The sequence below is a fragment of the Carassius carassius genome, chromosome 1, assembly GCF_963082965.1.
Source record: "Carassius carassius chromosome 1, fCarCar2.1, whole genome shotgun sequence".
NCBI classification, from domain to species: Eukaryota; Metazoa; Chordata; class Actinopteri; order Cypriniformes; family Cyprinidae; genus Carassius; species Carassius carassius.
The window spans coordinates 45,789,840-45,813,697 of NC_081755.1; the positions used below are offsets into that span (position 1 = coordinate 45,789,840).

The 23,858-nt window shown below is 37.0% G+C and overlaps 3 protein-coding genes across 3 annotated transcripts; all 3 read left to right on the top strand.

Moving 5' to 3' along the window:
• The first annotated feature begins 85 nt into the window (after positions 1–85).
• On the top strand, positions 86–7,704 carry LOC132152612 (cytochrome P450 2K1-like). The gene is made up of 9 exons (XM_059561371.1): positions 86–289; positions 379–541; positions 1,070–1,219; positions 1,303–1,463; positions 2,096–2,275; positions 2,458–2,599; positions 2,681–2,865; positions 6,360–6,501; positions 7,441–7,704. Exons 1-9 carry the CDS (start codon positions 86–88, stop codon positions 7,626–7,628), a joined length of 1,515 nt encoding a protein of 504 aa, XP_059417354.1. The 3' UTR covers positions 7,629–7,704.
• Positions 7,705–11,428: 3,724 nt separating this feature from the next.
• LOC132152607 (cytochrome P450 2K1-like) lies at positions 11,429–15,281 on the top strand. The gene is made up of 9 exons (XM_059561360.1): positions 11,429–11,663; positions 11,753–11,915; positions 12,405–12,554; positions 12,638–12,798; positions 12,926–13,105; positions 13,305–13,446; positions 13,554–13,738; positions 13,831–13,972; positions 14,992–15,281. The coding sequence occupies exons 1-9, from the start codon at positions 11,460–11,462 to the stop codon at positions 15,177–15,179; spliced, it is 1,515 nt and encodes a 504-aa protein (XP_059417343.1). The 5' UTR covers positions 11,429–11,459; the 3' UTR covers positions 15,180–15,281.
• Positions 15,282–19,184: 3,903 nt separating this feature from the next.
• Positions 19,185–22,881, top strand: LOC132152639 (cytochrome P450 2K1-like). Its single transcript, XM_059561416.1, has 9 exons — positions 19,185–19,422; positions 19,676–19,838; positions 20,029–20,178; positions 20,264–20,424; positions 21,195–21,374; positions 21,524–21,665; positions 21,793–21,977; positions 22,360–22,501; positions 22,634–22,881. Exons 1-9 carry the CDS (start codon positions 19,225–19,227, stop codon positions 22,834–22,836), a joined length of 1,524 nt encoding a protein of 507 aa, XP_059417399.1. The 5' UTR covers positions 19,185–19,224; the 3' UTR covers positions 22,837–22,881.
• The last annotated feature ends 977 nt before the right edge of the window (positions 22,882–23,858 follow it).

The following is a 23,858-nucleotide window of genomic DNA, read 5'->3' on the forward strand; positions in this document are numbered from 1 at the left end:
TAAACATTTTTTTTTGAATTAAGTCCCTCCCTTGCACAGCTGCTATAAATGTGTGAGTGCATCAGTTGAGAAGCTCAGAGAGACAATGGCTGTTTTTGAGTCACTGCTGCAGTTTTCCAGCACTGGTACATTACTGGGAGCTTTGCTGTTGTTTCTGGTTTTGTATTTGCTTTCTACTGGATCCAAACCTCAGAAAGAAGGGAAAGAGCCACCGGGACCCAAACCACTGCCTCTGCTGGGGAACCTGCTGACCCTTGACCTCACGAGACCCTTTGACACCTTTTTTGAGGTGAGAACTTGACTTAAACACATTCAAATACTAACAGTAGCATAACATTTTGAGATTGGTTTGTAAATGTTTTTCTCTGTGTTCTCAAGCTGTCTAAAACCTACGGGAACATATTCCAAGTGTCTCTGGGTCCCAAAAAAACTGTGGTCTTAGTTGGATACAAAACCGTCAAAGAAGCTCTAGTGAACCATGCAGAAGAGTTTGGTGATAGAGATATTGGACCTGGTTTCAGGATAATGAATGATGAGCACGGTGAGATTCTTCTTATTTTTTTTCCTGCAACAAATGAATGTTCAAACTGTAAATGCAAGACATTTGACAAAACATCAGAAAAGGTGTTGCACAAGCATTCAGATCTTCATGGCCTCTCAGGGCCAATGAAATATACTCTTATGTGTATCACTACTGAAAAAAAAAGGATTTTAATTAAAGTTGCCAAAATATGAGCTAAGGATGTACTGTATACAACATTTGGTGGGAACCAGCCACTTTAATGATGAAAACCCTGAAATGCATTTAATTATGGGACTGTTGGCTTGAAATTGTGCATGCTCTGTCTTAAGTGAGTATGTGTAGGTTACCAGCAATATTTGTTGACAGAATGTGTAACATATATTCATGACCAGTCATTTGTGAAATGACTTGTCACTTATTAACCTCCCATAAAATGCATGCTGAAACATGTCCCAAAGGAATAAGGTTAATGCATGTTTAACTCCCTGTTTAACTTTCTGATGGTGTTGCTGCAGACTCATTGTCAGATGTTTTTGTGTTGATCAGGGATCCTGTTTTCCAATGGAGAGAACTGGAAAGAGATGCGACGCTTCGCTCTCAGCAACCTGCGGGACTTTGGGATGGGCAAAAGAGGAAGTGAAGAGAAAATCATAGAGGAAATTCAGTATCTGAAAGGAGAGTTTGATAAGTTTGAAGGTACGAGCTGAGAAACACACATGCAATCATGGTCTTAGTTTCTAAGATCCATTGAGAGACGATTTGTTGTTTCCTCTTCACAGGGAAACCCTTCGACACGACACAGCCTGTGAACTACGCCGTGTCAAACATCATCTCATCTATCGTGTACGGCAGCAGATTTGAATACACAGACCCTCAGTTCACTGAAATGGTCAACAGAGCAAATGAAAACGTTCGGGTTGGTGGATCAGTTTCTATGATGGTAATTATATGTTAACTAGAGTTAATAAAATGACAACTATAAAATATATTATTTACACATATACATATGGGACCTGTTTTGCAGTTCTGTATAAAGCACTCAAATTAAACTTAAACAGATCACACATTTACAGCAGATTTATTTCACAATTTTTTTTTTAAGTTAAAATCTAAATATGCTATTAATTTACAATAATCAAAACTAAAATTTAGCATTAGCAACTTTTCGTGCACACACACACAAGGTCCTACAATATCCTGGTTCTTGGCTCATTGGCTCATGAACAGTTCAGTCTGGATCACTCTGACTGGAATACTGAATCAAAACTTGAGAACAGCTGCAATCAAAACAATCCAATTGTCCAATAAATCATTCAGTGTGAATTGTGAAGTTAACTGAAATGACAGCTAAAATGAATCAGACATTTCCCATCTAGGAGTGGATGTTGATATCTTTTGATAAAGTATAGATAATTCAAAATTTTACACAAATACATTAGCAAAATTTAAATACTTTCTGCCACTGCTGTTTTGTAGAATGGAAAAAACCTACCACAGATACTTGTGAAAGTGCATCTTAGATGAAAGTCACTCTTTCTATTCTATTTCTCGTCTCTTATTGTCCATTTCTAGCTGTACAACATATTTCCATGGTTGGGTCCATTCCTGAAAAACAAAAAGATTATTATACACAATATTCTGCGAAACAGACAACAGATGATGAATTTGATCAATGGGCTTCTGGATACTCTGAATCCACACGATCGCAGAGGATTTGTCGACTCTTTTCTCATTCGTAAACAGAGCGAAGAGGTACTCCCCTTTTTTTCCTTTTTTTTTTTTTTTTTTTAAATAAGTCTACTTTCATTTTGGGTTTAGTAGTATATTCATGTTAATAAGTTTTTGTGCTCAGTGAATAAATAATCAATATATATATATATATATATATATATATATATATATATAAAATGCATTTTGTGGATTGCATTTGACAGAAATCTGGCAAGAAAGACTCGTACTTTCACCAGGAAAATCTTATGATGAGTGTGACAAATCTCTTTGTTGCTGGTACTGACACCACAGGAACAACTCTGCGCTGGGGTCTGATGCTCATGGCCAAATATCCTCATATACAGGGTAAAAACCCAGTAATGTCAAGAGTTTTTCCACATTTTTTAATTAAATGGTGTCCAAAGGATGTTTTGTATTTGTGTGTAGATCGAGTTCAGGAGGAGATTGACAGAGTGATTGGTGGACGTCAGCCAGTGGTGGAAGACAGAAAGAAATTACCATACACAGATGCTGTGATCCATGAAACTCAAAGACTGGCCAACATAGTACCCTTGAGTCTACCACATGTAACCATCTGTGATGTTACTTTCAATGGATACTTCATCAAGAAGGTCCGTGTTACGGCTGTCTCATATACCGCAACATAAAAGAGGCAAACAACCAATTTGTTAAACAATAAGCCAATTTATTGTTACAAAACAAGAAAACAATTTAACAATCTAAAGAAACTGACGTCTAGGGGGGTGGAAAAAAAATGCGCATGGTAACTAAAGATGCAAATATTCTGACACTAACAATCAATAAAAGGAAAAGAAAATGACAGACAAAAAGATGTATAAGAGAGGGAGAAAAAAAAGTGAGAGCCCTTTACGCCAAGGCGCACCAACATTTTATACTTACCCAAGTAGGTGACCGTAGCTTTCCCAATGTCGCACTTTGCCAGATTTAAAGAGGCCTCTGTCAAACGACAAAATAACTCTTTATAGGACTAGGTGATCTGCCCAAGATGATCTAAACAAGACCACATCATCCAAATAAGCCTCACAACCAAACAACCCAGACAATACCTTGTTAACAAGGCGCTGGAAGGTTACTGGAGCATTTCAAATCCCAAATGGCATGACACTGTATTGGAGTAAATCATCAGGGGTCACAAAGGCAGAAAGTTCCCTTGCCCGAGCAGTCAGTGGAACCTGCCAGTACCCTTTTAAAAGGTCAAATTTGCTCACAAACCTAGCAGACCCACTCGGTCCACACAATCTTCTATGCTGGGTAATGGAAAACAGTCGGGCTTAGTGATGGAATTTAGCTTACGATAGTCTGTACAGAATCTGTAGGATCCATCTCGCTTATTTACAAGAAGACAAGGTAAACTCCAAGCACTAAAACTGGGCTCAGCCAAGTTATTATCCAACAAATAAACAACCTCCCTTTTCAACAGTTCATGCTTCCTAGGATTTACCCTATAAGCATGCTGCTTAATTGGTGAAGCAGGACCCACATCAATATCATGTTCAATAACTGTAGTGCAACTAGGCACATTGGAGAACAAGTTAGGAAAAGAATGCACTAACTTAAGAAAGTCACTTTTCTCAGACAGAGAGAGATGGGGTAAATGATGGTCCAATTTTTCATACATCTCAGAATTATTCAATCGTCAATAACACCACGAGAAGGCAGATTAATGCCGCCATCCCTGAAGTAATCCAAGGAGAACCTCTTTGAGGAGGAAGTCCCCTTCTCACTCCAATGTGAAGAATCATCTGACACCGTGGTTACTAACCCAACACAAGGTGTAAGAGAAAAATATGGCTTTAACAGATTTATATGACAAACCTGTACTCCCTTACGCTGTTCTGGGGTTTTCAACAGATAATTCTCTCCAGGGAGGCATTTAAGGATCGAATAAGGACCTTCAAACCGGGCTTGAAAAGGGTTATTTACAAGGGGCAACAAAGCTAATACTTGCTCTCCAACCCCAAATTCCCGAGATACGTCTTTTTTATCAATCAACCTCTCCATCTTACTCTGTGACTTACCCAGTTTTCTCTGGGCAATTGCTCGAGCCTCATACAATTGATATTGAAAACCACTAACATAATCCAGAACATTTTTGGAGGGTTCAGTGGGGATCCAGTTATCACCAAGAACCGCAGTGGGACCACAAACTTCATGTCCGAATACCAATTCATTTGGACTAAATCCAATACTCTCCTGCGTAACCTCTCTAAGACCCAAGGCAGCCCCTCCTCCCAATCAGACCCAAGTTCCACACAATATGACAGCAGCAGTGACTTCAGGGTCTGATGAAATCTCTCAAGGGCCCCTTGACTCTGAGGGTGATATGCACTAGAAATGTTGTGACTGATTTTCAATTGTCACAAAGCTTTGGCAAACTGACGGCTCATAAAATTAGAGCCCTGGTCAGACTGGATAATTCTAGGAATGCCAAATGTTGACAAAGTCAGTTAAAGCTTTGAGGATAGATTTTGTAGTAATGGACCTGACGGGATACACAGCAGGATATTGAGTAGATAGACACATGACTAAGTAAATACCGATGACCGGTCTTTGATCGAGGTAAAGGACCAACACAAATCAACAAGCAAATGCTCAAATGGTTTTGATGTCGCTGGAATAGGGTGAGGGGAGCCACAGGAATCTTCTGGTTTGGCTTACCAGTAAGTTGGCACACATGTCAGGTTTGAACAAACTTGGCCACATCTCTTTTTAATCCAGGCCAAAAGAATTTACGTTGCAATCGATCATATGTTTTCCTCACTCCCATATGCCCAGCCAGTCCATCATGAGCTAACCTGATCACAGATTGTCGGAATTTAAGAGGTATTACCACTTGAACATATGCTTTAGAGACTGGTTCATCTTCGCTAACCCAAATATCATTTCAATATCTCCCTCAATATGAATCATTGAAAATTCTCCCTGGAGACATTAAAAATAGAGAGCAAACGATCATCTGATACACCTTTTGGGCTGAGAGACAAACTCCCCAGAAAAATAACCAGTTGAGTCCTAAGTAATGTTGTCTGTTAAGGTCATACCAAATGGTTCACCTTCAACTGTCCCACCACCAGCTTCCTCTGAAAGACCACTCTTCCCCACATAATTTTATTTTTATATAAATGAACAGGTAAAGTTTCCCCCATGATTACCTCACTGTCAGGGTCTAAAGAAGCTTCACCTTCACACATTCGGTGTGCAGATCGTACTCCAACAATCACATCACCGGTTACAAGATCAGAGGTAAGATGTACCTTGTGTAAAGAAACTTTTAAGAAAGTAATTTCTATCCCCCTAATCTATACATCCTTCCCTGTTGCAGTCTGACCTGAGTGGAAGAACTCCCTCTAACCAGAAAAATTGCGCGGCTCCCGTGTCTCTCAGGATTTGCACAGATTTTCTCTCTCGTCCTGGCAGAGACACGATGCCAGTAGTGATAAATGGAGCATACTCTATATAATTATCCCCAACATCTACTCACGTTATCACCCTCTTATGCTGTGTTCACACCAAACGCGAATAGAGCGTCAAATTCGCGTCTACCGCGTCTAGTTTGCCGCTTGAACATTTTCAATCAAGTTTCCTGGTTCTATCATTCAAATTAATCTTCACAGGCCGTAATGTCTGTTTCAATAATTCCAGTGCCCCCAAGAGGCAAAAACAATGCCAATTTATAATAGGAATTTATACAACCTGCATACCCCTGCGATGCATATCTAATTTACTAACAGTAAACCACAATGAAACATGTGTGTGTGGTAACTAAAGGTGAAAATATTCTGACCCTAACAATCAATAAGAGCAAAAGAAAGTTAGGGACAAAAAGATGTATATAAGAGAGAGAGAAAAAAGTGAGAGCCCTTTACGCTAAGGCGCACCAACCTTTTATACCAACACCTTCAGTGGTTTAATTACTGATTGATTGCACCTGTGGCCCAACTAACGTCTGAACTAATTAGCAGAGTTAACAGGGAAAAACAGTAAGACGTAACAGTCCGTCATAAGAATGAATATGTATAATGACTTGTGAAGATACCATGTTCATCCTGAACATTAAGGTTTTGCTCTTTTCTCCATTTTTCAGGGCACCACTGTAATTCCTCTGCTGACATCAGTTTTGAAGGATCCAAGCGAATGGAAGAAACCAAACAGCTTTTACCCAGAACACTTCCTTGATGAGAAGGGCCAGTTCGTCAAAAGAGATGCTTTCATGCCCTTTTCTGCAGGTAAAGTACATCTTCAGCTCAAGGCTGTAAACACGTCTTGAATATTCAGGGGACCGAAGCAATTTTAGGTAATAATGGTCTTTTCAATTTCAGAGAATTAAAAGATTAGAGAATTTAAAGGGAATTAAGAGAAATAATAAAGACAAAGAAAGAAAAACTGTAAAAGAACTAGAAATTATTAAGAATAATGCATTTTTACTATTTGCAAATAGTATTTTTATTTTAATATACGCACACATTCACTCCCAAGGCCAGAATATAACATTGAAAACAACTTTTATTTCATAATTTACGTTCTTTGTTTTCATTATTTTTTATGACTTTTTAATAACTATACTTTTTTGTCAGTATTTATAAATGTTGATCTCCTAATGAAAAGTTTTGCGCATCATAGTTTTGATTTTCATGTCATAACTAAGATTAACAGCCTTCCATAGTAAAAATCGTATTGAGAATAAAGTTAACCTACTTTCGGCCATCTGAACTTGATTAGTGACAGGACTTAGTTTCCAATCTTCGACAACTGCCTTCAACTTCTCTCCAGACTTCAAATTGGGGCAAAAACCTAAGCAAAAGTCCTGTAGTATAGCATATGCCTGATCAAAGGCTTAATTGTAGCTAAAAATACCCTTAATGTTTGTTGTTTGATCACATACAATTATGAATTACATGAATCAGCGCTGTATTGAACAAAAATAGTAGTTTGCATCACTGCATATACTGTCGGTCATCTAACATATCGTGAATCAGTTGCAAAATATGAACGTATATTAAATGTTTATAGGTACTTATGTTTCTCTTCAATCCTACCTAAAGCATCACAATAGAGTTTGCGCTTGTCTTTAGTAAAGCCCGCCATTTTTACTTTGATTGGCTACCACAATCGTTTTGACATTGAGGAGCGTTGTTGGAACCTGTCTCTTTCTCTCTTTCTCTCAGGACGCAGGGTTTGTCTTGGAGAGAGTTTGGCCAGGATGGAGCTCTTCCTGTTCTTCACCTCCCTTCTTCAAAGCTACCGCTTCACAACTCCACCTGGAGTATCTGGAGATGAGCTGGATCTCAAAGGAGTTGTAGGAGTCACATTAAATCCATCCCCACACAAGCTGTGTGCGATCAGACGCTCCTGAATAAAGAAAATATGAACAGAAATCACAAAAACAAAACTTACCTTGTTGTAATATGATCTTGACACTTGTTTTACAGTTATTCTTCTGAGTGAATATATATGTAAATAATAATGAACAATGTGTGTAAAACCACAATTATAAAAATTAATTGAAAATAGCTTTGATGGAATTAAACATTTTATGTCTAAATTAATGAAGAATGTTGTTACTGATTGTTCAGATTCAGATAGAAGAGTGAGCTCTCTTTCACGGATCATGCACAGAAAGCACGGCATCATCAATGTTTTCCATAATTTAGTTTTTTTTTCAAGATTTTTTTAATTATGTTGTGGAAATATGATTCCTTACATTTAACATCAATACCCCAAATGTGTTAAGATAAATGTTTAAATCTTCCTTTAGCCATTCAAACATGATTTATGACAGAAGACCAGTTAATGAAGTGCCAGTTTTTTGACGAAAATTTAGTTTTTTTCTTTCTTAGATTATAGCTTTAGGAAAGACTGTATGCAGTAAGCCCGATACAAATCGTTGCAAAGCAGCTTTACAGAAGATTAAGATACTAAAATATATTTAGTAGTAGCTTATCAGTGGTGACTGTCAAACTGATGTACATATGACAGAACATACAGTAAAATTTAGTTAATGATGTAATTGTTGCAATCAAACTTGTAGCAAAATTATCTGGCATTATCTGAAGTCCTCTATGTGATTTGCATCATCTCTTCTCAGGTCTTCGGTCATCTCAGGTCTTTGTAAGGGCTGGATCCAGACTGAAGCTTGTGTAATTCCTAGTAACCACAGGATGTCAATGCCATGGCAGAAACAGAGAAACAAATAGAGACATAATTAGCGGGGCTGCTGTTCCAACCAAATTATTATGTTCAACCCAAGCTAAGGAATAATAATGTACATTTGATCATATATAACTGCAGTACATGATAAGATGAGATGCATCAATTGAATGCTTTGCCTTTAATCTATATTTAAACAGAGAGAGTGTGTCTGAACCCCTGAACGTTATCAGGAAGGCTATTCCAGAGTTTGGGAGCCAAATGTGAAAAAGCTCTACCTCCTTTGGTGAACTTTGCTATCCTATGTACTGCCAAAAGTCTAGAGTTTTGCAAAGTTGAGCTCGATGGATTGTAGTGTGGTAGAAGGTGATAGTTAGGTACTGCAACAAAGTTTGGGGAAGAAGGAGGTGGGAACCAGTGAACATTTAATCACAAATCTTTAATAAATAAATGAACGAACACAAAACTAAAGTAAAAGCAGCAACCCCTCAAAGACAACTGCCACATAAAACATAATATAACAACAACATAAATCCAGGCCTGGTCCTCTCTCGTCATCTTCCTTTTATCCTTCCGTAGATCCTCAGTGGGACTCGAGACCAGTGAGTGGTGCAGGTGTCGCTCAGTATCATTTACATTATCATTTATCATTAGAGAGTTTGACTCCTAACCCTAACGTTTTGGTTTTTGAGTCTCGGCAATACCACAACTTAGGTGTCCTTGAGCAAGGCACTGAACCCCCAACTGTTCCCCGGGGGCTGCAGCATAAATGGCTGCCCACTGCTCCGGGTGTGTGTTTACGGGGTGTGTGTGTGTGTTCACTGCTGTGTGTGTGCACTTTGGATGGGTTAAATGCATAGCACGAATTCTGATTATTGGTCACAGCTGTTTCTATTGTTTTACTGTAATTGTAATCCAAGAGATTCTGTGTACTGCTTTTTGGTCCAAATAAGTAATATCTCTGACTTATCCGAATTCAATAGGAGAAAATTATTGGTCATCCAATCTTTTATATTTTTAATACACTCTGTTAGCTTAGGTAATTTAGAAGTTTCATCTGGTCTTGTTGATACATATACAGTAACTAATTCCGTATTTTCTAATAATATTACCAAGGGGTAACATGTATATTGAAAATAGCAGAGGACCTAGGACAGATCCTTGTTGCACTCCATATTTTACTGGTGATAATTGTGATGACTCCCTGTTTGAGTAAACAAAGTGGTATAGATCGGACAGGTAAGATCTAAACCATCTTAAAGCCTGCCCTTGAATACCTGTATAGTTTTGTAATCAATCTATGAGTATGTCATGATCTATAGTGTCGAACGCAGGACTAAGATCAAGTAAATACCACTGGAAAAAGTATAATGGCTAATTTGGATCAAGTGGTCAGCCAATCATAAGATGGCCTCCGGTCTCATAGTCTAGCTAGATGCCATATTAACGGCTGTTTTTATAGGCCACTATAGGTAAGCCGGCGTCCACCATATTGGAATGTCAAAGCTGGTCTGTGAACACTCAAGTTGCCAGTGCATCTGTGCTACAACTGTAGTTCTATTCATGTTTGAGTATCTATATTTTAAGTAGACTTCAGAGAAGATGCTTTTGCAAAACTACCACAACAACAAGAAAGCCTTTAGCTAAGGCATTTAAAAGGTACTTCAGGTTAAAAACCTGTAATTTTAAGTTAATATATATTAAAAACCCAAACCAACACATTTTTATCTGTAAAGTTTATCAAGTTAATTTTTTTATTTAAATGTAGGCGTTTTTTTTTTTTTACAACCAGATGCTAAGAAATGTTTGTTGCATCTTAAAACTCTTAAGACACATGTAGACTGTTCCAAGATGGTGGATGCGTCAACTTTTTTTTTTTGGAGAAGTCAATATGGCATCTGCCTATAGTACTGTACATATCTATGTTTGGTCTCCTTCCCTGCATACTGTCAAAGCCACAGCATTATCTTTAGCCATTATGCTTTTTTTTGCCGGTTTTTGCTTTTTTATCCTCACATAATGGAGGTCTTTATTTTTCTTTTTTTGAAAACTCAAAATGTTTTAACCTTATAATTATAATATTTTAATGCAACACTGTCTTTTTGGTGGTGGTGATGAATGGCACCTTTTTGTGACATGTCTATTTTGACTCTTATTAAGTGACATACATTTATACAAAATACTGTAAAGTTTTATTGCACGCACAAGCCTTACATCAGCTTCAAAAGATTTTGGGAGTGTTTCCTTCTTAGACATTTAGTTATCCTAATTGTGGATTTTGTGAACGTTATTTTTGCTTTTAACACCATCAGAGACACTGATAACAGATCTGTGACCCACTGAGAGCTGGCCAATTAATTTACATGCCACATGGTTTTACAACCTAAAATCTCTGACAAAATATTGCCTAATCAGGTCTACGAAAGCAGGTCTGAAGTCACTCTAGGTTGAAGTGTGACAGAGGTGAGAGATGCACTCATGAACTTTGTGTCTCATGGGCAAGGTGAATAGATATTTTAATATAATACATGGACTCACTATATACTGGCGTTACGTTATACTAGGCTAAACATAAGATTTTAATGTAAATATACTGTATATGTTTCAATAAACATACAGTTTCATATTATTTAATGTTATTTGTGACTGTTATTTTCCTACTCTTTGGCTTTAAATGGGTCTGGGGAATTGCAGACATACAGTACAGTAGCCTATATGGACCACTGTGATACTTTTATGGGGCATCCTTATTCTTTTCTCTTGTGCAAAAAAATAATAAGCCTAATTAAGTGTAATAATATTGCTCTTAAGATTGTGTTAAATTTGTTGCTTTATTGCTTAAATAATGTTCCTGTCTCAGATTAATAGGCTGAAGAAGATTAATGATTCACCAAAGGGAGTCACATACATGCTGATGTAATCACGCCAACCCTTACCTCTGATCAACTTTTTTATTTGTTTAGGACCACATAAAGTCCCTCCCTTGCACAGCTGCTATAAATGTGTGAGTGCATCAGTTGAGAAGCTCAGAGAGACAATGGCTGTTTTCGAGTCACTGCTGCAGTTTTCCAGCACTGGTACATTACTGGGAGCTTTGCTGTTGCTTCTGGTTTTGTATTTGCTTTCTACTGGATCCAAACCTCAGAAAGAAGGGAAAGAGCCACCGGGACCCAAACCACTGCCGCTGCTGGGGAACCTGCTGACCCTTGACCTCACGAGACCCTTTGACACCTTTTTTGAGGTGAGAACTTGACTTAAAAACATTCAAATACTAACAGTAGCATAACATTTTGAGATTGGTTTGTAAATGTTTTTCTCTGTGTTCTCAAGCTTTCTAAAACCTACGGGAACATATTCCAAGTGTTTCTGGGTCCCAAAAAAACTGTGGTCTTAGTTGGATACAAAACCGTCAAAGAAGCTCTAGTGAACCAGGCCGAAGAGTTTGGCGACAGAGATATTGGACATAGTTTCAGGATAATGAATGATGAGCATGGTAAGAATCTTCTTTTTTTTCTGCCTGAAATGAATGTGCAAACTGCAAGACATTTCACAAAACAAATATGTTGCACAAGCTTCCAGTATTCATGGCCTTTTCAGGCCAATGAAATATACTCTAATGTGTATGACTACTGAAAAAAATAGATTTTCATTTGTCTCATTATAAGGACGTTATTATTTGAGCTCATTATAAGGATTATAAGGATATTTGATTATGGGACTTTTTGCTTAAAAATGCATGCTGTCTTTAATCGGTGAGTTATTGGTTCCCAGCAATAACTGGTGCAATTATTTTTTACATATTTAAAGTAGCATATCAATTGATTTGCAAATAGATTACTTGTTTATTAACCTGCCATACAATGCTTTTAAAAAATTTGACAATGTAAACGTCCCAAAGGTCCAAAGTTAATCTACTCATTGCATAATCATTCTCTGCTAGATTTGCTGCAGACTCATTGTCAGATGTTTTTGTGTTGATCAGGGATCGTGTTTTCCAATGGAGAGAACTGGAAAGAGATGCGACGCTTCGCTCTCAGCAACCTGCGGGACTTTGGGATGGGCAAAAGAGGAAGTGAAGAGAAAATCATAGAGGAAATTCAGTATCTGAAAGGAGAGTTTGATAAGTTTGAAGGTACGAGCTGAGAAACACACATGCAATCATGCTCTTAGTTTCTAAGATCCATTGAGAGACGATTTGTTGTTTCCTCTTCACAGGAAAACCCTTCGACACGACACAGCCTGTGAACTACGCCGTGTCAAACATCATCTCATCTATTGTGTACGGCAGCAGATTTGAATACACAGACCCTCAGTTCACTGAAATGGTTGACAGAGCAAACGAAAACGTTCGGGTTGGTGGATCAATTTCTATGATGGTGAGTATAATATTTATGTTAACCAATTTTGTTCACAGATACTACAAAACCTATTATTTATGTTCAAAACACCCATTTTGAAAGTGCATTTCTGGATGACATCAGTATGTCTTGTGTCCATTTCTAGCTTTACAACATATTTCCATGGTTGGGTCCGTTCCTGAAAAACAAAAGGATTGTTTTAAACAATATTATCAAAAGTAGACAACAGATGACGAAGTTGATCAATGCGCTTCAAGAGACTCTGAATCCACAGGAACGCAGAGGATTCGTCGACTCCTTTCTCATCCAGAAACAGAAAGAAGAGGTATGTAATATTTCAATGATCCCCTTTAGTCTAATAGTCAAAGTTTTCAGGGGGCTGATGAAAATTAGCAGTTTGCACAATATCTGAATAGATTTTTTTTATTCAAGAGATTCATAGAGTTTTTAATTCATAGAGTTTATTCAAGAGATTTTAACTTTAGTTGCTAAAGGGAATAGATTGTGTGTATTTCATTTGACAGAAATCCAGGAAGAAGGACTCATATTTTCACGATGAGAACCTTATGATGTCTGTGATAAATCTCTTTGTTGCTGGTACTGACACCACAGGAACAACTCTGCGCTGGGGTCTGATGCTCATGGCCAAATATCCTCATATACAGGGTAAAAACACAGTAATGTCAAGAGTTTTCCCTCAGTGCTGAATTTATTTTTCCACAATTTATTTATTTTAGTCCAAAGGAACAAATATGTTTTGTATTTGTGTGTAGATCGAGTTCAGGAGGAGATTGAAAGAGTGATTGGTGGACGTCAGCCAGTGGTGGAAGACAGAAAGAAATTACCATACACAGATGCTGTGATCCATGAAACTCAAAGACTGGCCAACATAGTACCCTTGAGTCTACCACATGTAACCAGCTGTGATGTTACTTTCAATGGATACTTCATCAAGAAGGTCCGTCAGAAGAAGTAATATGTACAATGCCTAGTGAAGATACCATGTGCATCCTGAACATTAAGGTTTTAGGTCTTTTCTCCATTTTTTAGGGCACCACTGTAATTCCTCTGCTGATGTCAGTTTTGAAGGATCCAATCGAATGGAAGAAACCAAACAGTTTTTACCCAGAACACTTCCTTGATGAGAAGGGCCAGTTCGTCAAGAGAGATGCTTTCATGCCCTTTTCTGCAGGTAAAGTGAAACTTTAGCATAAGATAAAAAATGCTAAAGTAAAGAAGTATCTGTTCCCATCATACATTACCAACGAGCTGTCCAAATACATAACCAACTAACTTTCAGCAACTAGGGTTGACTTCTCCAGACTGCAAATCTGGCCAAAAGTGTATTCCAGCATGAATTCTCCATGCAGTTTTCACTCACATTAAAGTTCACACAAATTTGTAAACTTTAGTCATGCTGACCAACAGAAAGCTGCTTGGTTTTAAAGTGATGTCTGCGTAAACAATTCTTTACACATTGCTATATTACTGAAAATGGTTGTGTCCCAAATGATGCACTGTACACTATGTACTTAGAAAATTTACTGTTATTACGCACTAGTGTTTCAAATATAGTCAGTTATTTTGCCATTCATAATTGGAATCTAATAGCCCCTCCCCCACCGGTTCATTACTAAAGCTGTGACAGTTAAGTTTATGAAGTGTCCAACATTTGACACTTAATTTTTCATTTATGTAAGTACACCATCCAGGTATTTAAAGTGTATTTTCAATGTGAACACAATACTTGCACTATTTATACTACAAAACGCAATAGAATAAGTACACAGAATGGGACGCACCAATATGACCTTTTTTTGCCCATAAAATTTTGCTAATGTAACCGCACCTTTAATCCAATGCAGCCTATGCTAAATATGTCCAAAACAACTCTGTTAATATTGCTTGTCACATTCACTTATAAATTACACAAATCATTTGAATCATTACATTTAATTAAAAGATTAAAGTAAAATAAAAAATTCCAATTAAAATTATATACTCCCAGATAGCACACATACGTCTGCAAGACGTCAAGCATTATCAGGGTAGTTCGCATCACTGGATATTACTATCTTTCTACAGTTCTACTTGCATCTCAGCGCGTCACACTAGAAAACGCCAGCTTCCATTAGCTCTGTTCCAAAACCTAGACAGCATTATAATCCAACAGACCATTCAACTGGCTCTCTCTTTCTCTCTTATATACAGGACGCAGGGTTTGTCTTGGAGAGAGTTTGGCCAGGATGGAGCTCTTCCTGTTCTTCACCTCCCTTCTTCAAAGCTACCGCTTCACAACTCCACCTGGAGTATCTGGAGATGATCTGGATCTCAAAGGAGTTGTAGGAATAACTTTGAATCCATCCCCACATAAGCTGTGTGCGATCAGACGCTCTTGATAGAAGAAAATATCAGCAGTCCTTGAAAGGTTATGGAAACCAGACATCTCAGCTCATTTCAGTACGGGTTGGATGATATCTGCACTTTTTATTTTATTTTATTTTTTTACTCATTCTTTTGAGTAAATGTATATATATACTAAGCAAAGTGTAAAAAGCAACAATTTCTGCAAACTCCTCAGATAAATAAAAGGTTGTAACAGGCCTAGGAACAAAACATTATAATTTACTCAATGTTTTTACTAATTGTTTGGGGAAATAAAAGGTTGTTATAATGGATGCAAAATTAAATCAATAGTGACCACTCGCTATGCAAAATCATACTCTTTCACAGAGCATGCGCAGACAGTGGTAATTTTGTTATGACTACTTTTGTCTTTTTATGCCATAATTATGACTTTTATACAGTCAGCATGCAGCTTTTTTAGAATAAACAGAACACAGGTTCACGAAAGAAAAACTATTTTATTTACATTATTGAAATAGTTTACTGGACTTCTTTAATAATTACAACATTTTTTTTTTGACATCTGTCCATTAATTTATTCACAGTTATTGTGGTGTAGTTTGCTTCTTTATCCTCACATTATACCAATAAAAAAAAAAAAAATCTTCACAAATAGGTGAGAGATGCAATCATGAACTTTGTGCCAACAAGATTTGGGTTTTTCTGATTAAGTTATTGTAAAGATTATAGTATATAAAAGATAACTACCAATAGTGTTTTGACATATCAGTATTAAAGCATATTTCATTTCATTACACACACGCAAAAAAGATCTCTTAGTCAAAGTTTAACACGTGAGTTTATAGCAGATCTCTTCAAAGAACTCTGGTTTTTGCATTCAGTTGTGCTACTTTTCCATTGTTTCTCTATGTAATCATGCAATAGATAGAGGACTTGATGGTTGTGCTTGAGTCTCGCACAAGTGCGGCTGTGGTTTTAGAAAGCTGTCGCTGCATCTGAAAACAGAGGCAGCTGACTTATTGCCACACTGAATTGTGGGATATCAAAGGCAGTGAAGGGTAAATCTACAATATGCCGCCTTCAAAAATTAAAACCAGATGAAGGTATCTCAGGAGGCAGGAAGTGAAGCTAACTTTGGAATCGGAAGTGCCTTGATGCCTTGGAATGCATCCTCTGAAGGCAGTATTTTGCAGCCTGTGTCAAGTTTAACATCTGTGCTCCTTACAACTCTTGCAAGTGCTTTAATAAAATTATACACCTAACATAAAAATATAATAATAAAAAAATCCTTCAAACATGGCCCTATCAAAGAGCCTCTTTATTTGTTTTTAGAAATAAAAGGAGAGATGACTGAGAATTATTTTTGTGGTGAACTTTATGCCACAAAATGCAGAAGTTGAACTCGTACTGAACCTGGAATATTTCCTTTACCAAAAAGTGGGTCATGACATTTTCTGTTTCTGTGTTTGAAACTATTCATTTGTTATCTTTCCCTTTTATTGTTAATGAAAGAGCTGGCGTGAACTTAAGTGTTTGAGGCAATGTCTGCAATCTCCATTTAGCCTTATTTAGCTTTGCAAAACAGTTTATTGTGCTGCTGGATGTTGTAAACTGGTATTTGTATTTTAAATCTTTTTAAATTTATTAACATACTAATAAACACACTAATTTGAAGCGCAATTACTGATTTACCACAATTTACATCAGATGTGAATCGCTGCACTGTGGCTAATGAACTGAAGTCTTCCAAAGACAAAAGTCTTCTTTACAAGAAAACTGAATTTAAAACTAGAAAATATACAGAATATAACACACTGGTTTAAATACTCCAAGAGGGTTAACAATGGGTATGTTTAGGATTAGGATTTGGCAACCATAATTAAGGTGAATTAAGGGTGATTAGGACAGTTTATGAATTTTGCGACATGAGCAAGGTTTCCATAAATTAAAAACCTAAGCTGAATACATGATATATTTCTGTAATACTGGAGATGCTAGCTATCTGTTTGAGGAGGAAATCTAAAATATAATTATGATGAAAGGATGCGTGATGCAAAACTGAGCCCAAACATTTTTTTTGGTAGTATTTGGCTGAATGGGACAGCACATTTTTTTTATTGATTTAGGGTAGTGTAAGAATATTTACTGTATCTCACAAGTTAGTTCACTCTTTAACATAATTTTACATGCAATATTTCATTTTCTGTTCATCATTATTAAGAGTCCATGTTTATTTCGGTTTAACTTTATTTCTCACTTCATAAATCCATACAAAATTCATACAACACATGTAACTGAGGTAAAAGAAGGCTTGAAATCCAAAAGTCATTTAAAAATCAAATATTAGACAAGTAAACAATACAAATAAAAATGCTTCAGGTCCAAAAAACAAAACAAAATGAAAATCTTTGGGTGGCCCCATCACCAATCAACTGTTTGACAAACACATTTAACCTGCACAACCCTTAACCACATCAACTCTGGGGACCCACCTGTGGGTCCAATATTGCATATGCCTAATTCTCAAAAAAATCAAAACAACAGCTGAAGTGGTTAACAGAAACATGAATATGGTTTATTACTGCAAAAAAAAAAAAAACATTAAAAATTTTTTATCTATAATGCTTCTATTTTCAAAACACTTCTATTTCAAATGTATTATTTTAGCAAAAATCTAGATAATTTGTGATCCTTTTTGTGGTTGTTAATGGCTTGCATAAATAAAAAGGTTGGAAACCACAGATTTGGGGCATACAGAGCATGATTCTCTATTACAGTGTAAATCATTTTCTTAATTAGCAAAGCCTTTAAGCACCCTCTCAATCAACCAAAATTATACTGTCCCTGGGAGGATGGGACAAAATAAAAACAACCTAATTCAGAAAACAAACAAGACATTAACACTTTCTAACTGATTATGTAGAAGTAGTGCATTATATTTAAGTTTCCATCAAAAGTTTGTAAAATATAGTAGCTATGAGAATTTTAAGGCCTTATTATGAAAAATAGCAAAAGCTTATGTCATTTTCCTCAGTTCAAGCATTTAATGGCCAACTTCCTGTGAGATGCATGCCACGCCCACCTACATGATGTCACAACAATCAGGGCATCACATTTTAATTATGTCGTCTTACACCTAGAACTCAGCAAAGTTTTTTATTTCACTCATCAGGTGAGAAAATGAAATTCTGTATAGTTATATTGTCCCATTTGACCTTCTGTCCCAATCACCTTTAATTCACCCTAAGTGTACCTATACAATTAAACATGAGTTGATATTGAATCGAGAATATAACCAAATAAGCTTACGATAGAATTAAATCCACCTCCTCCTCCTGACTGATAACACTAGTCTTTTCTGCTGGTTTTTATAGACTACTCATGAAAAAATGTATTAATTAAATAATTACATAAATCAATTAATTGATTAAATAATTCATTTAGTTCATTGTGTTTTAAGGGTTTGATTATACTTAAATAAAACACATAACACAAGCACTAGTATTTCATAGTATTTAAAGGCACAATACTATGTAAGAGTTTTCCATTTAAATATCCAAAACAGAACAGTGTTATATATTATACTGACTTGCGTACTTACATTATCACAAATGTTTCGAAGAATGTTTAAAACCAGATAAATAAGCAATTTTATCTTGTGACATGGACCATGTTTGTAGTGTCATTGTGTCGCCTGCCAGTGACGTCATAACCCTATGAAATGTCCAAAAATACATTTTGATTGAGTAATTTCTAGATCTGTGCTGACTCAAACTGTTTCGAGGGTGGGGAGAAATAGGCATTGTACTTTTTAGAAGAAGTCAGTGTACCAATGCTTTCGAAACAAAGTAAAAGTCCTAAAAACAGTTCCTCTAAGTAGACACACACTCACTAGCTCAGCTGTTCTGGTTTAGAGGCGCTCCGAGGTTCGTTAGGAATGTGAGCAGCTCTGTATGCTGTGAACCGTGTTCAGCTCCTCCCCTCAATGTTTTCAGCATGTTGAAACACGATGACCTAAAAATGACTTAAACAGATTTCGTGTGAAGGCTCACGGTTGTTTTGGAAAGCTCTCTGACTATGGCTTTAGTGGAAACTCTTCTCAATCATGTGTCCACCACAGGAGCTTTACTCGCTGCAGTGCTGTTGGTTTTGGTTGTTTATCTCTTCTCCATCAGCTCCAGCTCTTCAGAAGATCCTCCAGGACCCAAACCACTGCCTCTCCTGGGGAACCTGCACCTACTGGACCTCAGACAACTTCACATGAGCCTCTTCGAAGTGAGTTCTTATGGATTCCAACATGAGACAAAACAAAAACTAGATGCTGAAAATTCAGGATTGCATTTGAAGTTAGTAGTAAAAGAGTAGTAAAAGATTTACAAAGATATATTTGAGTCATATTAATGACTTTAAAGCTAAGGAACTTTCTGTCAGCGATTTTCCACTTTCCAAGTTCTTTGCCTGTTTTCATTCCAGTGCTATAGAGACAGATCAATGCATGAGTAAGATAATGTGTAAATTTGTTTCACAGTTGTCCAAGAAATATGGGTCGGTGTTCACAGTGCATTTTGGACCCAAGAAGTTTGTGGTTCTGGCAGGATACAAGACAGTTAAACAAGCACTTGTGAACCAGGCGGAAGAATTTGGGGAAAGAGACATTACCCCCATATTCCAGGATTTCAATCAAGGACTCGGTAAAACATCAGCATGACATAGCATATTGTGCTCGAATACATCACTGTTGAAGCTTAATCATTGACTGCAATGTTTTTCTCAGTTATGTTTTATGCTTGTTAATATATATTGGATCAAAAATTTTGAAGCATAATCAGTACCCATCATCCTCTCTGGTGATTTATAAATACAAACCATGCTTCTCCGCAGGAATCGTCTTTGCTAATGGAGACAGCTGGAAGGCTATGAGAAGATTCGCTCTTTCAACTCTTCGGGACTTTGGAATGGGCAAGAAAATGATTGAAGACAAAATAGTGGATGAGACGCGTTATCTGCGGGAAGTGTTTGAGAAGTTTCAAGGTAGAACACTTGCTTTTTTTAATGGCACACTTTTCTAAATATAAAATTACTATACATTTCTTCTCTGCTTGTATGTGTATTGCAGGAAATCCATTTGATACGACCCAACCGGTGAATTACGCCGTCTCCAACATCATCTCAGCTATCGTTTATGGGAAACGGTTTGAGTATGAGGACCCAAAGTTTCAGAACATGGTGGACAAGGCCAACAAGAACATCCAGATGCTTGGTTCTGTTGTGATACAGGTAGTCACCAGTGATTTGTGTTTTGGTGCCATTCATTGCAGTGATGCTTCAGTAGCATTGAGAATTTTTTCATTTTATATTTTGCAGCAGTGCCTTAGAAGAACCATTTTTGGTTCCCTGAATAACCTTTTTAGTGAACAGTTCTTTAAAAGAACCTTTTATTTTCTTAGTTTGAAGATCCTTTTTCACTATAAGGAAACGTTTGTGCAATTAAATGTTTTCCTGGAGCCATCAATACCAATAAAGAATCTTTATTTTTTTTAAATTTATGTTTATATATTTTTTTATAAATTTTATTGCAGTTTCAGCTTTATTTGTTTCATTATTTTAAGTCCAGTGAAAGTGAAAAGTGAGAAAGTTCACTTGAAATGAGAAATGAAAATGAGAAAGTTCTATTTTTAGTGGATAATATTAACCCTGGTCTGTGGCTGTCATGTGACATCAGTTGTTTTCATGGAACCATAAATGCCAATAAAGAACTTTAATTTTTAAGAGTGCCAGGTAAGCAATTTATAAATTGAATACTGTGGCTCTTGTGCTACATTAAAACAGTGCCAGTGAAAAACCTATATATATTGCAAGTATTATATGGTGTTTAATATAAAAGGCAATCATACGGGTCCAATCAGATTTAAAAAATATGAGAAGATGACCAAAAATGCTGTGGGTACAGATCAGTCTCATGCTCAGGCACTGTTTGAAATAGATTTGGCTCTGGTCTGAAACTCAGACACATCTATTTCAAAGCTGTTGTGTGTCTCCAACTGCAGATCTACAACATGTGTCCGGCTCTTGGTCCCTGGATGAAGACGTGGAGGCTGCTGATGAAAAGTATGGAAAGCCTCAGAAGAGAAATAAAGGAGCTGGTGTACGTCTTACAGGAGACTTTGAACCCGCTTGAGAGCAGAGGATTCATCGACTCGTTTCTCATCCACAAACAAAGCACACAAGTAAAGTATTACATGAATTTATGCTTCATTTTTGGCCAGCAACAGCTTAAACCTTTACCACTGGTGTTAACTATTCATTTATATGCATGTGTTACATGGATCATTTAGCCTTATCCTGAGGATGAAGTGTGTGTTTGTGTTTCATGCAGGATTCTGGAGAAACAGAGTCACACTTCCATGAGCAGAATCTGATCATTACAGTGTCAAACCTGTTTGCTGCTGGTACAGACACGACCGGCACGACGCTGCGCTGGGGTCTGCTGCTCATGGCCAAATACCCTTACATACAAGGTCAGACGTCCAAACTGAGGAAGAAAAATATGCTGTTTCCATCAACACTTTCACATTTGTCTTAAAATGAGAGTTCTCACTGATATGGACACTTTGTGTGCTTTATATGTTCTCTCACTGGTCATAGATCGAGTTCAGGAGGAGATCGACCAGATACTTGCTGGCCATGAACCTGCATCAGAGGACAGAAAAAACTTACCATATACAGATGCTGTGATTCATGAAGTCCAGAGACTGGCTAATATCGTACCCATGAATCTCCCTCATATGACCAGCTGTGACGTTTCCTTCAATGGATACTTCATCAAGAAGGCTGGTCCTGCTTATGTGATATTACACTATTTGTTTTTGCGTTACAACACATTGTTTATTTAAACTCTGGGTTTTGAAAAGTAGTTTCTAGATCAATCTGCTCAGGTTTGTGTTTATTATAATTTGTATTTTATTTAAGGTACTTTTGAGGTATTGTCTTTTTAAAAGGTTTTAAAATAATAAAAGGTTAGCCTTTTTAAACTTTCTATATACTGCAGATTTTTTTTTCAGTTTCCATTTAAATTGTTCTAGTACTTCAGCTTAATTAACTAAAGGAAGATTGGAAATGTTGCATAGGCAACTGACTGGAATAAAACAATTTTTTTTTCATTTTTTATTGTAAAATAATGAAAATGTTTTTGAAAATGCTTCCGAAATCTAGGGGACGTGTGTTCTGCCGCTGCTAACGTCTGTGTTGAGGGATGAGACTCAGTGGGAGACACCAGACTCCTTCAACCCTGGACACTTTCTAGACGAGAAGGGTCAGCTGAGGAAACGAGACGCCTTCATGCCCTTCTCTGCAGGTGTTGTGTTTTGACTTTGACATTAGACTGAACCTGATGTGAATGGCTTGATTGTCTTTTAGTGATTTTGATGACACAATTTTTGATTTGTCCTGATCCTGAATTATTAAAAAGCAGTCATTGATCTTTCAGGACGCAGGGTTTGTCCTGGGGAGAGTTTGGCCAGGATGGAGCTCTTCCTGTTCTTCACATCCCTCCTTCAGCGTTTCCGCTTCACTCCTCCTCCAGGAGTGTCTGAAGATGATCTGGATCTCACTCCAGTCGTGGGTTTGACTTTGAACCCTTCACCTCACAAACTGTGTGCAATCAGTAGAACCGAAAGTCAACCAAACTGATGCATCACTCACTGAAGTTCAGTTCTTTAATATTATCACATCTGTCTTCTGAGAGGGTGATGACGTTTTAATGTTACAGTATGTTCAGTGCATAACTGAAACTGAAGTTTGAACAGTGATGTGCAATGATGTTCTGAAATGAGGCAAGTCCTGACTGTTTAATTTTTAAATTTTTGTTTTATGAATGCAATGTTCCAGTTACACTTAATGTTGACACATTTTCCCAAAAAATTAGTAGGTATTGTTTTGCATTTTTACATAAACATGTTCTCCTGGCCATTATAGTGGGCCGATTGCCAAAGCGAGGGATACCACCCCAATATTAGGTGCTGTTTTTAAATTACAATTCATGCTAAACTGTAAAAAACAAATACTCCAAAAGTGCGAAGCGGCGAATATAATTTAAATGATGCTCTCTTCAGGGTGGGAGTATGCTCATTATACCACAATGTCAGACTGTTTTCCTTAACCTTCCTTAAGCATAAAGGAGCAACTGTATTTAAAGTGCTAGAAAAGAGAGAGTCCATAGTAGTGAGGTTTTGGATTATGCTAAGGAATTTGGATACATCAGGAAGATAACTTATAAAGCAGTCTTTTGTGGTAGAAGTGATGGTTCTTCCATACTTGTAACAGGAAGTAGAATTTACAATTTTAACTATTTGAAGTTTGCACAAAACTAAATAATGATCTGAGATATCATCACTTGGCTGAATAATTTCAACACTATCAACATCAATTCCATGTGACAGTATTAAATCTAGAGTATGATTTCGACAATGAGTAGGTCCTGAAACGTGTTGTCTAACACCAGTAGAGTTCAGAATGTCTATAAATGCTGATCCCAATGCATCTTTTTCATTATCAACATGGATATTAAAATCACCAACTATTAAAACTTTATCTGCAGCCAGAACTAACTCGGATGTAAAATCACCAAACTCTTTAATAAAGTCTGTATGGTGCCCTGGTGGCCTGTATACAGTAGCCAGTACAAACATAACAGGGGATTTATCATTAACATT

Coding starts and splice junctions, on each gene's coding strand:
- LOC132152607 (XM_059561360.1), top strand. CDS start 11,460: ATGGCTGTTTTCGAGTCACTGCTGCAGTTTTCCAGCACTGGTACATTA. Junction 12,555..12,637: donor AGAGTTTGATAAGTTTGAAG/GTACGAGCTGAG, acceptor TCCTCTTCACAG/GAAAACCCTTCGACACGACA. Junction 13,106..13,304: donor TCCAGAAACAGAAAGAAGAG/GTATGTAATATT, acceptor TTCATTTGACAG/AAATCCAGGAAGAAGGACTC.
- LOC132152639 (XM_059561416.1), top strand. CDS start 19,225: ATGGCTTTAGTGGAAACTCTTCTCAATCATGTGTCCACCACAGGAGCT. Junction 19,839..20,028: donor GGATTTCAATCAAGGACTCG/GTAAAACATCAG, acceptor GCTTCTCCGCAG/GAATCGTCTTTGCTAATGGA. Junction 21,666..21,792: donor CAAATACCCTTACATACAAG/GTCAGACGTCCA, acceptor CACTGGTCATAG/ATCGAGTTCAGGAGGAGATC.
- LOC132152612 (XM_059561371.1), top strand. CDS start 86: ATGGCTGTTTTTGAGTCACTGCTGCAGTTTTCCAGCACTGGTACATTA. Junction 290..378: donor CCTTTGACACCTTTTTTGAG/GTGAGAACTTGA, acceptor TGTGTTCTCAAG/CTGTCTAAAACCTACGGGAA. Junction 1,464..2,095: donor GTGGATCAGTTTCTATGATG/GTAATTATATGT, acceptor GTCCATTTCTAG/CTGTACAACATATTTCCATG.